The following is a 17,832-nucleotide window of genomic DNA, read 5'->3' on the forward strand; positions in this document are numbered from 1 at the left end:
CTACCCCTCCACACACCAAGGGAAACATTGTGTTGTTTTATCTGCAAGCCCGTGTGTTCATCATTAACCAGCTGAAGGTGGAATACGGGGCACAGGCCTCATGACGGTGGGGAAAAAAAACTCTCCCCAAACACACACACACCGATATTGAAATGTGAGGAAGCAATTGTGTGTGCATTTCTTTTTTAAAAGAACAAAAAAAACCCCCAAAATATTAATGATCTTTCATTTGGGTCTCATCACGAGGCAGGCGAGGGGCGAAATTGCATTCTATTTCACAAAGCCTAAGAAAGCACAGGCCTAGGTAATGGGTAATATGTGTAGAGAGGAGAACGACGGTGAGGGCCAGGAGGCTTTGGGTGGAGAGAAATAAAAAAATAAAAAGAAACAGAAAAGGGAGAAAAAAATTCCCTGAGAGAAAGCAGGGCAGGAGAGAGTGGCTAAGGTTGGTAGTGAGGAGACGGGGGAAAAAAGACGAGAGGAGATTGGAAATTGAAATTGATGACATTGAGAGCGCCTATGACAGAGACGGGTTCTTTTTTAGATGTTTTTTTTTGCAATGAGAGCAGATCAAGATAAAATAGGCTGAAACACTGAGGGAAGAAAAGTGACACAGGGAGAAGCAAAGAAAAAGAAAGAGAAAAAGAGACAGAGACAGCAAGAGACCGGAGGACAAATGTACAGAGAGAGACTGGGAGAAACAGGATAGAGAGCGAGGGAGCAAGAGATGACAGGACAGAGAAAAAAACGAGAGAGAAAGAGAGAGAGAGAGAGAGAGAGAGAGAGAGAGAGAGAGAGAGAGAAAACTAAGAGTGACTTACAGAGAGAGAATGAGAGACAGACAACAGGATAAACACACGCAGGGAGAAAGATATTGAAAGAGGGAGAGAGAAAAAGAGTGAGAGAGAGACAGGTGGGCTGACGATGAGGGGGGGTTTAGAGAAGAGTGAAGGAGGACATTAGTGAGTAGATGATGTTGTCAGTGACCGATGTAAATCGGCAGCGCTACATAGTCAACAGACACACTCGGCTGGCTGCACGGGGCCGCCATCACCGGCGCTGGCACTGACAAATGGAATATTTTTGGAGGACTTAATCAGAGGAAAATGGGGTTTCATCTACACGCCTCCTCGCTCCGCTGCCCTCAACGAGAGAAATGATTGCCTGTCTTTCTCACCATCTCCTTCCATCCTCTCCGCTTCCGCACTCTCACTATCTCTCTATCTCTCACACAGGAAAGGTTACAGGAAGCGCAATGATATACAGCGACCAGGATGAGCATCCCTGAGTCCACACGTGTCATCACTAATGGACACCGTCAGCTCCTATGACCAAAGGCTAATATATATAGATCTCTCAATGTAGCACTCGCATGCGGTGTGAAACACGTCAAATGTAGACATTGTAGTCATATACTCACTTTAGCTATGAGTCCATCCATATACGCGTGAACTAGCCACACCGAGACGCGAGGAGAAGCCGGACAGCGTGACATGTATTGTTTTTTTTCTTAAACAACTAGCATCATTTTTTGTTTAGCAAACAGATTTGTGACGAGTGTTAATGTATGTCTTTTTAGCAATCGTCAGTAAACATGAAAAGTGTTGGTATTAATAAAAATATTTGTAAAAAATAGCATCAAGCAAGTAGTACAGTATCAGGGCAAATGACAATTTCTTTGACTTGCACTCTTTTTGCAAACACAAATCAGTTAGCATTAATTCCTGAAATATTTTATCAAACAAAATTGATGCTAGCTGTAAAAAATAATGGTACATTTAACACCGTACATCGTTACGTCTTATCCTCGCGTCTCGGCACGGCTAGTTCAGCATGATGTCAGTTCATAGCTAGTATAATTTCAAAGTGGTAAGTTTTGTCCAAACAATTTAATAAAGGGAAAAAAGAAGAACTCAGATGAAGTGCACACATTTACATCACAACCATAGTGTTGATGCGTTTTGCCTCATTTCTATGATGACTAGGGAGAAAACTAACACTGTGTCAGTTCCTAGCCAAAAAAATCACAGAAATAACTTCCAGTCTCGTTTGATTCTGACCAAACTTTTTGAAATTTCACACACAAACCCTTTTAAAGGTGGCATGAAAGACGATTTTCACGTTTTACATCTGAAGTCAGGAATTAATTGCGTCCTGACTGACTTTAATGTCCTTTAGACTTCCTGGATGCTGCCGTGCGGTCCCCGGAGTGTGTCCGTGTCAAACTAATATCCTGCCGAAGAATTCCTGCATCCGCTCACCCCACTTAGCCCATAATCACAATTTATGGTGGAGATCTGCGGGTCGCTCCGTTCGGTCTGAGCGCGAAGAGTCACCTCTATCAGGTTTTTCCCTCAGTTTATTCCTCCATCGACTGGCGATGGGCTTCAGGGATCTGAACCAGTGAGATGAAATCGAGGAATGGAAAATATAAAAATATAAATATATATATTGTGCACACACACATACCGCTGCATACTGTACACACTGGGTGTTGTGTGTGGTGTGTGTGTGTTTGTGTGTATATAAGAATATAATGGATGAGAGTCTTGAAACGAGCACACATATCGAGTGTGTGGTGTGTTTGACGCAGCGGGCCCTGGTCTCTAAGCCGCAGGTGACCACCGAGTGCTGGATAAACACTAATAAATCTTTCTGTACCGGCAGGCAATCAGTCATCTATCAAAACTCAAAGAGAAGGAAGACGGGAGGAGGGGGGGGGGGGGGGGGGTTGGCATGTTAAGAGCTTTTTATAGATTGTATCACCTAGAGGATGATTAGAGAATTGTACTAATATTTGATTAGCGTCTATTAACTTCTAGAATCCTAATGACAGCAAAAACATGAGGTTTCATAGCATTTAAGTCAAAACGCTTCCTTCAAGCCATAAGAAGCACAAAAGCACATCACTTCTAATCAAAAGGAAGTTCTGTAGGATCCCAGGATCCGAGGCTTAGCCTGTCCGCACAAACCCGGCAGTAAGCGCTACGAGCCCTTCGACGCCATCATGATGAATGTGGCAATCTCACAGCCCTTTGCCTTGTCCCGCTCATTTGTTACCATCTGACGTGCTCGCTGCTTTCTGCTCCGTCGTTGCCAGTGGGGACTGCCGGCTAAGTAGGATCATAACTTTTTAGCAGACTCGGCCGAAGAGAGGCTGCCAGTCAAGACTACAAAGTTGGTTCTTGTTGTTTGGTTTGGTTTGGATTTGGAATTTTTTTTTTTATTATTATTATATTATTTTTGCTACTCAGTGTCATGAAGGTTCTTTCTTTATGAGGTAAACAAACAATAATAGCAAGTTTTACGGTTGACACCTACAGCACATTGTAACAAGTAATGGACAAAAATATATCAAAATGTATCTTGATATAATATAATACACAACACCGGCAATAATACCATCTTATAATTATCATCATGGTCAATGTTCGCTAACTCTGGCACCGGGTATCCTTCAGAAGCCACATCATTTATTCACCCATTAGTAAATTTGTAAACGTCTTCGTAATTTCTTCGTCAAACAGAACGAAAATGTTTAAAGCTTCTAAAAGGTTTGCTTCATTAATTTGTGCTCATGGACGTCTTGATAAATACAGATTACCCAGAAAAAAACCTGCACATCTTCATAAACCACAAAGAAAATGAAAAAATACGGATTTAATGGTGAAAGAGCGCCTCCTAATCACACTGCCTAATCTTTTAGTAATGCAGTACACACACTTACCAGCGTGAAGTTGGCCCCCCACCCAACGCAAAACGTCAGCAAAATAGTCTTGTTTGTTTGTGCTCCGTTTGTGCTTCGTTTGTGCTGGTTTGTGCTGCTAAAAGTTTCGTTTGTGCTCCGTTTGTGCTTCGTTTGTGCTGGTTTGTGCTGCTAAAAGTTTCGTTTGTGCTTCGTTTGTGCTTCGTTTGTGCTGGTTTGTGCTGCTAAAAGTTTCGTTTGTGCTTCGTTTGTGCTGGTTTGTGCTGCTAAAAGTTTCGTTTGTGCTGGTTTGTGCTGCTAAAAGTTTCGTTTGTGCTTCGTTTGTGCTGGTTTGTGCTGCTAAAAGTTTCGTTTGTGCTTCGTTTGTGCTGGTTTGTGCTGCTAAAAGTTTCGTTTGTGCTTCGTTTGTGCTGCTAAAAGTTTTGTTTGTGCTGTTTCGGTTTATTAAATATTAAACACTGAATTCAAGCTGTTAAAGGGTGTCATTATTTTTGTCTTTTAAATAAATAATCACTGTTCATTAAATCTGTGTGTGATTCTTATAGATAATAAGTGATTTAAATGTGACTGAAGAATCTGTCAATAAAATCGCAGTAAGTCTGTGACGATCGTGCGATCGAGTGACGGTTCACATTAGGGAGTTTCGTATACAGTACATACGTTTACATAACCTCAGTATACGAACATTTTTCCGCGCTCAATAAACTTGCATAAACAGCACATTTCTTATTTTGTTTTTCAAACATTGTCATTTGATAGCTGAGGCCCAGTGAATGGATGAAGTTTAAACTGGGATTTAAACTAACAACCTCCTGGCACATGTCTACACATCTGTCCCACATTTGTCTTATCAAAGATGATGTATTGTTACGATGTGTGTAGCAGATAAAAGTTATAAAGATTATGTGTACTAATAGAACAAACCCAGTTCTTCTCAGTACTTTCACTGTTCACCGACACGGGAATGAATCATGCCAGAGTACGACAGCAAAATTTGTCATTTTTTCTCCAGCAGATCAATGATAATTACCTCCCTGACACGCGTACGGTTATTACTTTACAGGATCAAGGACGGAGGGGAGGAAGGCCCGGTGGCGTTTCAGCAGTGCCTGATCAATACACGCTGAAATATGGTTGCTGAAGCCGCGGGCCTGGCCTCAGCAGCTCAACGAGCCATTACATACTCCGCTCTTCGTGGCTTAGCACTGGATCTGCTCCTTATATCCAGCTCAGAGTCCGTCTGTTCCCTCAGAGAAGCTCACACGGTTCTTTGAGAGCTAGACTAGCCTAGCGTTTTAGCATGCTGGGCCTCACCATGGCTGTAGAATGATTCAGGAGCAGTTCTGCTGGAAGTTTAAAAAGTTGAAGTAGATAAAGCTCACAAACATGTTAAGTGCATGATATGGAGCAGGAGCTCTACAGAATCCGTGAGTGGCCTGATTCCAGCTTGTTTAATCTTCTTTATTTCTTTTTTTGTTTTTATTTGTAGCGTGTCGTGTGGTACATCTGCCAACCATGTGCTTTAAAACGCCTGATCGTGAAAACATAACCATGAAAAACTGTCCTTATTTTTCTAAACGTTTAGTTGATTCCAAGCAGGAAACAAAAATGAATGTGTATATTTTCGGATTTGATTCTTATTTCACATTTTATACGTTTTTTCCTCCACATTATTTGAAACCTTCCGTTTCTCTTCCACAGCATGAACGGACACAAAATGTATGTACAGTAGGACAATAAATACGTAGGAAAATAATATTCCTACAACGTGTTATAAGAAAACCTCGGTTTCATAGATAATGAAAAGAAAGGCATAAAAATTCAGTAATACAGATCTTTGTAACTTTTGGTGTTTTCTAGACTTAACGTATTAAAATTGATAATGTATAATAAATGTGACCTCTAACCCTGTATCACCTGTTTGACTATAAATTCTAGATAGCATTGTCTCTATGTACTACGTGAATTCATTCATTCATTCATCTTCTACCGCTTTTCCGAACTACCTCGGGTCACGGGGAGCCTGTGCCTATCTCAGGCGTCATCGGGCATCAAGGCAGGATACACCCTGGACGGAGTGCCAACCCATCGCAGGGCACACACACACACTCTCATTCACTCATGCAATCACACACTACGGACAATTTCCCAGAGATGCCAATCAACCTACCATGCATGTCTTTGGACCGGGGGAGGAAACCGGAGTACGCGGAGGAAACCCCCGAGGCACGGGGAGAACATGCAAACTCCACACACACAAGGCGGAGGCGGGAATCGAACCCCCAAACCTTGGAGGTGTGAGGCGAACGTGCTAACCACTAAGCCACCGTGCCTCCCTTACTACGTGAATTGTGCAGCTTAATTATTTATCATGTTTTCATTATATATAAAACACTCCACATTGTTCTGGTAAAGTAAAATAATCAATGATACAGTGCTGTGATGAAGAACCAGAACGTCCCCAAGTGGTTTATTCTTCTTGTACCAAGTCAAGTCAAGTCAAGTCAAGCTTTTTATTGTCATTTCAAGCATATATAGCTGTTGCAGTACACAGTGAAATGAGACAACGTTTCTCCAGGCTCATGGTGCTACATAAAACAAAGACAGAGCTAGGACTTATGAAGTACCACAGTAATTTACCAGTGTTAGCATATTAAAGGTATTAAAGCTGTATTTATCTATTATATCGTCGCTGTCAGACGGAATCCTCGTATCTCCAAAACCGTTATTTTTCAGGAAATTAAAAAAACGCCGTACCTTATCTGCAGTGCACAGGGTTTAGTCCGCGTTGCAGTGGATTGTCTTGCGCTAAATTCCTGTCCTCAGACGAGCACCAGAACTAGCGGGGTCAAGATTTGTTTTTCTTTGAGCCCAGTGTTTTGAAGACATTTACCTCAGAAGACGTGTTGATTCGTTGCGACTCTTCTTGAGGAGAAATATACCGTGAAGCTCTCCCACGGAGTGAGGAAGAGGTGGACAGTTGAAGTGTCCAATGGAGTTATGAGATTTGCGCTCAAGCTATTTTCAAGACTTTAGATTGGTTAATAACTTGTAAAAATAACAGACCCACGTGGGGACTGACCAATAGCATCGATATGTGAAAAAATATGAAATTGAAATTTGGACATACGAGGTTTCCGCCCAACAGCGACGATATGTATATTTGTATATAGTTCATTCCTGTTTAACTTTAACTTCTAATTCCTTCTCCAGTCTTTCTTTTTGAAGTTAGTTTTTAGTGTTACTGTTTAGTGACACTGACACAGGAGACTCCTTCCATCCACGTTACGAACTTCATCAAATCAATTACAATTAAACATGACACATTTTCTTGCTCCCCGTTACTATAGAAACATGACCTTTGAGAACGAGTGCATTAATATTAATATATACTTGTGACAAATTGTACGATTTGAGGAGAAGGAGGAGAAAAACAGCGTGTGGTTTTGGACTCAAGTGGTTTGTCAGTTTTCAGCAAGCTGAAGGACGGGAAAGAAAAAAAAACGGTTCTGCCAAAGTGCAGGTAAGTCTCTGGATTTGATATTTTTAGACTCTTTCAGACTCAATCCTTATTCTGCTGTGAAAGTCTCTTTATTAAACGACCTGTCCACGTGTGTTGGGCGTGTGTCCCTGGTGGCTGTGCGTGCTAAATTCCATCATTAAAACCCATTACTGAGCCATCAAACCCCCCGTAATTCGAGCTAATGACCTCATTTCCCTAAGTGTCACCATGTCAGTCAGCTTGTTCTGGCAAGCGTTCAGCATCTCTTCATCGTCCCTCCTCCTCCTCCTCCTCCTCCGCCGGGGGTGAAATCAGGGGGGAAACGTGACAAGGCTCGGTGGTTTGGGACGTGTGAACACGTGTGGCAGTTCTCATATCCCTATTGACCTCCACTTCTAATAGTCAAACCGGGGCAGGGTTTGATGCGAAGCAGGACAAATGAGAGGAGAGGGTGAAAAAAAGGGCTGCTTTTTTTTAAATGTTCCAAATCTCCTTCAAAAAAACCCTCGAAAAAAAGAAACGACACAAAATGAGCTAAAGAGAGGATCTGAGACCCATCACGTCCCCTCTGTAATCTTCATCCCTCTCTTCCTCTTGTGCTTCCCTTTCCTTTATACGTGCCCCCACTACCACCACTCCGTTACCCCCTCTTCAAAAATCATGCCTTCAAATGGAAAAAGTGGCCCTAGGGCCAAGCAAAGGGCCACTGGTCCCGTTTTTTTCCCCGACTGGATAATTGACTCCCTTCGCCGGGTAATTCATCGCTTGCATATGCTGCCTAATACATCAGTGAACGAAAAAAAGCTGTCGACGTCCCAACCTTGTCCTGCAACCCCACACACTCATACACACACACACCCACACAAGCACGCACACATGCATACACTCACACACGCACACACTCACACACACAAGCACGCACACACTCAAAAGCACACACGCACACTCACACACACACGCACTCACACACACACACACATACTGTACACACACACACTCACACACGCACGCACTCACACACACACTCACACACAAACACACGCACCCACACACACACACACACGAAAGAACCCCCCTCGATAAAGAGCCAGGAGCCTGGAAGTGAATTGGGAGGGAGAGAAAGTGGCAGGGAAAAAATGAGATGATAGATGGGCTGCATTGTGGCATTATGAATGAATTATGCCGGCCAAATACCTTGAGCAGTGCAGTCTGTCAGCCAGTATCTATACTAATCTAGGAGGAAATATGACTCTCTCCATATTAAAGAGTGCGGCACGAAACAAATCAGCCACTTAATTGAGCAATTGGTCCATTAAGGAGACGTATTTTTCCTGGCATCCTTTAGCACTTGGCACATTTGTCAGCCGTCGCACGAAGACTCAGACTCAGAGCATCATAGGACTGTATTAACCTACTGATCATCACACAACCTTCAAAAGTGTTTGACAGATTTATGTCCAACTGTCAATTCACTCTCTGTAGTTTATGTTGTGTTTATCAACGAAGATTAAAATCAGACTCTGTATTAAAGTAAACAAACAAAATGCAAGCAACTTTATAACAGAAATGAAAGCTGAATGCTGTAACGTTTTCCCACATAATACTGTAATGATAATATTATTAATAATAATAATAATAATAATAATAATAATAATAATAATAATAATAATAACATCAAAATAATAATAATAATAATAATAATAATAACATCAAAATAATAATAATAATAATAATAATAATAATAACATCAAAATAATAATAATTATAGTTATAATAATAATATCTAAATTAGATAAAGAACTAGAGTACCTTTACAGCCTGATATGATTTCATAAAATAAAACACAGCACCAGTATTACATATAAAATATTTCCCTGTATCTACTCTGAAATTAGACATGCACTGAATTTAGAATATATATATATATATATATATATATATATATATATATATATATATATATATATATATATATATATATATATATATATTGTAGTTATAGAAGTGTGGTACACACTGTATATATATATATAATTGTAAGTAAGCCAGAATGATATTGTTTTGTCAGAAAACAATCCAAATAGCAATATTTAACATTTAACGTGCTGATGTAATATGAAGAGATGATAATAATGTTTTTCAGCATCGAAAAATGTTATTGTTGTTGTTTGTGGGTTTTTTCTACTTTTAGAAAGAAAAGTTAAATAAAAGAAAAGGTCGCGTTTGCAAGTCAGATCGAGTTTATTTACCTAAAGAAATTTAATCACATCACAATCTGTTTACTCTTACCACTCTTTACATGCAAATAGATAAAGAAAAACTGAAGAAAATCAGCTTCAGTTCTTCAACAGTTTTTGATTAATAGCTTTTTTTTCTATCTGTTATTTCACACGTGCTCCAGGTTACAAAAATAATCTCTTCGGGATGAATTCAGATGCAAATTTGTATTCAGATGCAAAGTGGTATTTAATGGATCTCTGTCGCCGCCTGGTGTCTAAACACAAAACTGCAGTTTCATTCTTTTACAATAAATATACGATCCAAAGAGGCGAAACTCACAAGATATTGACTATTAAAACAATACACCAATAAAACAGAAATACAAATATTACTTTGAGCAAAAGTGGACATGCGCCCTTCCTACAATATCATATCTGTATAAAGGATTCTCTTTCTAAAGATTAGTTTTATTAATGATATTCAGTGAGGAAAAGACATGAGGCAGAGATGGAGGTAACAGAGATGAGGATGTTGAGGTTCTCTTTAGATGGGGAGATGGTTATGGATGGTTATATTGGTATAAGGATGTTGGAGATGGAGCTGCCAGGTCAGAGGTCAAGAGGAAGGACAAAGAGGAGATATATGGACGTGTTAAATGAGGACATGAAGGTAATTAGAGAATAGAAGATGATTGGCTGTGACAACCCCAACAGGAAAAGCAGAAAGTAGAAGATTTTATTACTTCAAAGAGCTAGTAAATATATGAGAAACTAAAGTTTCAGGACCTCTAATGGAGTAAATCCTAAATGTAAACACTTCTTTACACGTTTACATGTTTACACAATCTCCTATGTGGGTTTTGAATGTCAAAAAAGAAATTACATTTGTTTAAAAGAAAAAAAAAAAACACTGCAGTGGATAGCATATATTTCCACAGACATGTTCTTACTGATTAAACCCAATGTCCATTGTCATGGATGAATTTTTGCGTCCAATGCTTTAATCTTTTTTTATAATGTACAACAGCATGCATTTAAACCCTATATTGTAGTTGGGTGTCATCATATATACATGAAACAACATGTAAAAACATACAAAAAGAAAACAGGAACGGTTCTGACCTTTTGAAATGTCACTGCAGCCAGGCAAATCAGACCAGGAAACTATAAACCCATTGAATATGTTTCACTCTAAGCATGTTTTAATGTGTTCCAGGGTGGAGTTTGATTTTCAGATCTCAACAGGGATTACTTTAAGAGGAAGTTGATAAGGGTGTGGTAAAGAGATGGTAAACAGCAACAGGGCCAGTGTTCCTGCAGTAATCTTCTTACTGCTTTTCAGTTCACGGCACAATGATGAGTTGATTCGCAGTGAATCTTTGGAAATTCCCTTTTTTCACAGGGGATAAACAATATGAAGTGTAAAATTGGAATCGTGTGACGTCGCTGTTGTAAACAGGTATCTGAAAATTCTGAAAATAAGAATTATTATAAATTCTTGTGTCTACAAAAAGTTTTGTCAACAAAAGCATAGTTTATTTATTACTTATTTTTAGATTTTTTTTTTTATTTTTTTTTTTAATAGTTTTTTGGCCTTTTCTTATTGAATCATACAGGTTAAAAATCAGGGAATTTTATTTCCACGTTTATGCTGAAAGATGTAAGAGTTTGTGGACGTTTCCAGCCACATGGTGTCACTGTTTTATAGAAAACAGACCAAAGAAATTTCCTAAAGGGGAAACTACATCTTACAAAACATCATGAAGTCATCCAGATCTGCTGAATCATGTGACTTCTGGAAAGACGAATCATACATGCAATCATAATGGGGTCAGAAAACATGCAAACAAAATTGTAGACCTTTTTTTATAGATTTTTTTTGAAGGTACTATACATCACTTATGTACTCTTTACATACAATGTATATGAAACTTCTACACACTGATTGATTTTTACTGAATTTTTACAAAAACCTTCTATATTACAGGGATGTCTAGAAACAAAGATTGAGTTATTTGGTCATTACAAGGGGTGTTATGCATGGCAGCAAAAGAACACAAAACACTTGCTACCCACAGTAAAATTTGGGCTTTGTGGCCAGTGCCGGTACTGAGAATCTGGTTAAAGTTGAGGGTCGCATGGATTCCACTCAATATCAGCAAATTCTTGAGAATAATGTTGAGGAATCAGTCACAAAGTAGAAGTTACGCCCGGGCTGGTTATTTCAACAAGACAACGACCCAAAACACTGCTCAAAATCTACTCGGGCATTTATGCAGAGGAACAAGTACAATGTTCTGGAATGGCTCCCAGTCCCCAGCCCTGAATATCATTGAACATCTGTGGGGTGATTTGAAGCAGGCTGTCCAGCTCGGCAACCATCAAACCTAACTGAGCTGGAGATGTTTTGCAAGGAGGAATGGTCCAAAATACATTCATCCAGAATCCAGACACTCATTACAGGCTATAGGAAGCGTCTAGAGGATGTTATTTCTGCTAAAGGAGGCTCCACTAAATATTGATGTGGTTTTTCTATCGGGGTGCCCAAATTTATGCACCTGTCTAATTTTGTTCTGATGCATATTGCACATTTTCTGTTAATTCAATAAACCTCATTTCACTACTGAAATATTACTCCGTCCTTCGGTTATTTGATAGATCAAAATAAAATTGCTGATCCAAACACCCAAATATTTATAAATGAAAATCATGGAACTTGTCAGGGGTTCCTAAACTTTTGCATACAACTGTGTGTGTCTAATTATAGCTTAGTATCAGGACCTGAGGGAGTTATTTAGTTTATGTCGAAATAATGTAATAACACTTTGACTTTATAAGGTATTTGTTATATATGCATATAGTTCTGTATATTCATGCACATCTAGTCAGAACAAAAGGCTAGTTTAGTGCTATATATGTGTGTGTGTGTGTGTGTGTGTGTGTGTGTGTGTGTGTGTGTGTGTGTGTGTGTGTGTGTGTGTTTTATAACATCACTGATCATATCACACAAATAAACCTCAGACATGTCAGGGCAAAGATTTTCACCTTCAAAAGCCTCGTCACCGGCTGGATACAGATCCCGCCTCTTAAAGGTAGACAAACCAATCAGACGCCTTTGAGAAGTAACGTTTGCCCATATAATTTGCATACGTCCAATCAGCGTGTGCGCGAGCTCTCGCTTTAGATCCTCGCTGGGGTTTTAAGGATCACGCCTTTGAGTTGTTCCTGAGCAACAGCCAATCGAGTCGAAATGTTTGTTCGGGCTAATTAGAATACGACCAATCAGAAACTGTATGATAATTTTGGCGCGTGAGTGCTGCCTGAGGCACCGGGTGACGGTGAGAAAGGGACCAGAGCGACTGGAGACTCTGTGGAGAGAAGCTGCGTGTGTTAGCGTGAAAATATACAGCTTTTTTTCCTTTTCATTCGTACTGGATTTCTTGACAAACAACATGACATTTGAAGAGCTGAATGGAGATTATAGTTCTGTCGAAAGGTACGTTTTTGGGGATAATTATCACATAATTCTGTGGTAAAATATTAGCTGGAAAGACGTTAGCCGCTCGTGACAGCTGCAGAGTCACGTGACTGAGCTCGAGCGCTCCCAAGCTTACACAGTACTGAAAAGTATTAAACATTCTGCAAATGCATTTTGTTTTGGCTTTGTTTTGGTTTTTTGGAGGTTTTATCTATACATATACTTTTTTTTTGCATACACTTTTTTATATTATATTTAAAAGTAAACAATCATGCAATAGTGAAGCAACGTCTGTATTTTATATCTGGTCTGTACCCTAGTTACAAAAACTCCTAACATGTTTCTGTCTTCTTTCATTCAGGATGGATTTGGTCTCTAAAGCCCTTGAGGAAGTCCTCGCTTCTGCCTTACGCCAAGGCTGGGTTACAGTCGGAGTTTATGAATCTGCGAAGGCACTGAATGTGTAAGTATCACCTGTGCATTAAACTCACAAACACCTTTCACATCAAACCACATGCAACATGGCTGCATGAGTCTAACGTCAATATTTTGGATTTTCAGAGACCCGGATAATGTGGTGCTGTGCGTCCTGGCCACAGACGACGAGGACGTGAAGGACGTGGCCTTGCAGATCCACTTTACTCTCATCCAGGCCTTCTGCTGCGAGAATGACATCAACATACTGCGTGTGAACAACACCAGGCGCCTAGCCAAGATCTTGGGAGGACCCGAGAAACAAGGAGGCGAGCAAATAGACCTGCATTGCATCCTAGTCACCGTACGTATCCATAGAATACATTCTCAACTTTAACACGAACATAACAAGATAGCAGCGGATGCCAACATTGTTCTGTTTGAACTAAAATGCAAATTAGTCACCGGTTGAAGGAAACAAATGAATGACATCCGTGAGCGTAAGAAAGCTTTCCAACTCGACTTGCCAGTCTGGCAGTTTCTCGCCCTTGGCCTGCTTTCTGGCTCTCATGCAAATAATTGTCTCCAACAGCCATGAAGTCTCGGGTCCAGAGTCTTAATTTGCATTTATTACCTTAAAAAGGAAGTAGACAACATAATTAAATCCTATAATGTATAGTAATAATAATAATAAAAATATGAACCTAATCATGGTTCATAAACATTTTTGAGGTCTGTATTTTACATTTATAACAATTTAGAGAGAACAATATAAAGTTAGCTAGCTAGCCAAAAACTGTTTGGGGAGTTATAGATACAACATTGTGATCTGTTAAACATTGTGACGTCACGTTTAGTTATTATGAGCCAATATTTTTCCACCCTGTGCTATCAAATCTGACCGTTTTCTTTCCCCCCCTTCTCAGAGCCCACGTGCATCTTCATGGAAGAACCAGGCATTGTGGAAAGTACATCGCTTCTGTCACGAGAGCCGCTGCATGGACCAGTGGGTCCCCGTCATCAACCTCCCTGAACGATGAGAAAAAAAACTTTAACTGAACAAAACAATAAAACATATACTTCAAAAAAATAACAAAACGTTATAAAACTCCTGAGTACGGCCGATCTTGGAACTCGATCTCAGCCTGCTCTCGTGGAGGAGGAGGAGTGTTTTTCTCCAGTAACCCATGTCAAGATGACTCAGCTGGTTTTTTATTTTTGCTTTCGGAGAAAGGGAGGACACCGAGCTGGAGAGGAAAAAAAAGAAGCGTCTGTGCTGAGCAGTGAGACTCGCACGTAAAGGATTTCTGTGTAGGAAGTGTGGATTCAGGACGAGGCCGATGGAGCCGCTACACTGATCATTTTCTCAGAATTCTTAATGTTTGTGTTATATACAGATTATTATTATTATTATTATTATTATTATTATTATTAATATTAATGGTATTATTGTGAAAACTATTTATACCTGGATATATATTTTTAAAAATGTGATGGATTCAGTTATTTTTTTTTTTGTGAGATAATCACTCATTTTCTAGTCCTTAAATTATTGCATATTATTCACAGCAAAAAGTATTTATGCTAATTCCTTTTTATACTCAGACTTGTGATTGGTTACAGAAGTATTTTGTGATGAAATAAAATATATTTTGAAAAGAAAAAAATGTTTGTGGACAATCGACTTTTTGGCAAAATACCTTCAAATGAGAAAGCAATGTAAGTCTGTTAGCACTGCTGGAGCTTCCTTACAGTAACTTTTACAATAAGTTAAAGCTGTGCTGTTTTGACATTTATCTGTGATCTGGTAAGACTGTTCTGTCATTTTGTTTTTTTTTGTGCATAAAGATAGCAATGAAATGCAGGAAAGCGTAACATTTTTCACTCTTTTTGTTTTTTCTTTGTTTCCTCTCAGGCCCCACACTGACCCTGGTGACCCTCAGTACAAAAGCCCCCAGTTCCTGCCTTTATTCTGCTTTAGTCAGCATAACGAGGTATTCATTCCCTTTTTACCCTGATAAACTCCTAACACGATGAACCCTGGAGCTCAGCGCTTTCTCTTCCAGACTCGAGAAGCATCCTGAGATAATTTCTACTTTCACTTAAATTTTCACTCAGTTTTTTTTTCAGATCAGTATTTGTACTTGTCTCAGCCTCACATGTTGTTCTTGCTAAACAGGATAAAATGTTATTGATTAGTTGTAAAGTGTGAATCTGTTCCTGACACAGCTCATTTGCATATAGCGACACCCACAAAGCTCCATAAAAGGTGATGTGTACAGACAGCTGGGAGCATGAAATGAGTGATCAGGGTAAAGACTAAAGGAAAAAGCGGAAGTTGTTTTAAATTACTTCTATACCAGTAGAAATATCTTTAATAATATTTTAATAATAATTCGTAGGAGCGATTAGCCTAGATCTTGTCTTCAGCCTGTGTTTCTGAACCATGGATCAAGAGATTAGTAAACAGTAAATTTAAATCCAGAGATCCAATGTTCTAAATTGTGTAAATGTTTGTGTAAACCTAACCGAACAAATATTTTCCACTTTTCCACGGTTACAAAGCGCTGACACTGAAGACTCCATCAACGTAAAAGAAATTTCTCCCTACAGAAACGGCACCAGGTTGCAAACAACAATCTAACATTAATCTAACAATAATCTAACAGAAATCTAGCTGTCTTGCAAGTAATCTTGGATATTTCACACAGTATAATAGACAAAGTTTGGTTTGGTTTGGTAAGTCTCTAATTTAGTCAAGTCAAGAAGCTTTTTATTTATATTATTTATTTAACTTTGCTAAGCTAGCTTGTTAGCAAACATAGCTAGAGTCAAAAGGCTGTTGCTGTGGAGGTTAAATCTTAGCTATTGTCACTAAATCAGGGATTAATAAAGAATGGAAAAAGTGTTGAGAATTTCAGATTAATTTGTACGTGTAAACACACTAAGTGGACACTAATCAGTGCTGGGTTTCTGCGCCACCATTTCTTGAGCTTTTAAAGCATGTACCCACTTCCGGGTCAGCCGTTGAAGCCACGTTTACAGAGACAACACTAGTGCTTTTGGTTGTACAACCTCGCCCAGCTGGGATGAAAAGTGTGTCACAGGTGAGGTTTCGCCTGTGATGTAAGCCAGGAATTTCCCCTGCAACAACAGAGCCATGATCACAAGGCCTTCGCTGCTGTACACCTGACACCTGGCTGAGGTTCAGGACTGTTATGTGTGAAGTGTGCTGCGACAAATTGTTGTATTTAGCCTAAAAACGTCTCAAATTTCCCTAAGTATGCGTTCAGGTAAGACTGTATACTGTATGCTAGCCTACATCTACACTAGTTTCTAGATAGTTTTAGATCTATAGCCAGGTGATTTTTTTTTTGTACAATGTGACGAGTATAATCCTGAAATGGAAAAGGTGATCAAGTAGAATTTACAAGTGTATATGAAGCTATATAACACTGATTTTTTTTCTTTGTTTAATTTAAAACTTATTTTCATACTTATATCCTTTTGCCAGGACACAAGGTAACGTGACAACAAGGAGACTCGTTAGATTTTGACCTCTGTTTCTGCATGACAGTTTAGAAAATGATGATGTCATCATCATCCCCGTATTCAATGGAGTTATTTTTGGAAAGTTGCGATCACAAGGAGAGCAGGTGATGCAGGTGGAACTGAAGTTTCGGCAGTACAGAGTTGACTAAACAACATTCACTTCCAGTCTGTGCAGAAATAAACCGACGGTCTTTCTTGCAGTTTGCTGAAATGTGTCTGTTTGTTGTTTTGGGCCAAAGGGAAAATCGTTTACTTAAAGTAACATGCACTTTATTGTGTTTTACTTGCTTAATGTCAGATGTCTAGAAGAACCGATTCTTTGACATAGTGATGTAATGAGCTGAAATGCTTGTAGACTGTAGACTGTTGGAAACACAGGAGTGTGACTTTATATGGACAAAGGCCAAGGTTTCCACATCAGCACATTCCAGGTCACTAACACTAAACACACCAACACAGTTACACAATACACAATATAGTATTGCAATACATATTACAATATGTATTACAATACATTAGGACCAACACCAGCTTTAGCTTTGTTTCTAAATTCCACTTATTATCAGCTTTAGATTAGTTCCTCCATATACAAGCTGTTGCTTAAGAAATGTAAACGGAGCATATTAGAACAAGTGAATTAGTACCGAGTAACATGGCACAACTGGAACTACAGTCAGCAGAAAATAAATCATATGGAATAAAACATTGAGTCATGCTAGCATACAAACATATTGGGGTCTGAAACCATTTGCAGTAGGAAGGGGCGTGGTCTGTCACAGCCACTTGATTGATTACAGCAGCAGGAAGATTCATGTGTTAATAGTTTAAATTTTCACCTTTGTTAATTAAAAGTGATTCGTTTTTAAAACGTTTTTAAAAAAGGAAGTAAATTACATCAAATTGTTATGTAACGTTTTACAAAAACTATTACACACATACAGAGGAAAACATACATCATAAT

General features: G+C 39.1%; 1 protein-coding gene and 1 long non-coding RNA gene across 2 annotated transcripts; both read left to right on the forward strand.

Moving 5' to 3' along the window:
• Positions 1-10,773: 10,773 nt before the first annotated feature.
• On the forward strand, positions 10,774-11,871 carry LOC132858624 (uncharacterized). The gene is made up of 3 exons (XR_009649646.1): positions 10,774-10,886; positions 11,044-11,312; positions 11,415-11,871. It is a non-coding gene; the product is annotated as an uncharacterized LOC132858624 (long non-coding RNA).
• Positions 11,872-12,766: 895 nt separating this feature from the next.
• On the forward strand, positions 12,767-14,986 carry gadd45aa (growth arrest and DNA-damage-inducible, alpha, a). The gene is made up of 4 exons (XM_060867219.1): positions 12,767-12,923; positions 13,267-13,368; positions 13,467-13,683; positions 14,246-14,986. Exons 1-4 carry the CDS (start codon positions 12,880-12,882, stop codon positions 14,357-14,359), a joined length of 477 nt encoding a protein of 158 aa, XP_060723202.1. The 5' UTR covers positions 12,767-12,879; the 3' UTR covers positions 14,360-14,986.
• The last annotated feature ends 2,846 nt before the right edge of the window (positions 14,987-17,832 follow it).

This window comes from Tachysurus vachellii, chromosome 1, assembly GCF_030014155.1.
Source record: "Tachysurus vachellii isolate PV-2020 chromosome 1, HZAU_Pvac_v1, whole genome shotgun sequence".
Lineage (NCBI taxonomy): Eukaryota > Metazoa > Chordata > Actinopteri > Siluriformes > Bagridae > Tachysurus > Tachysurus vachellii.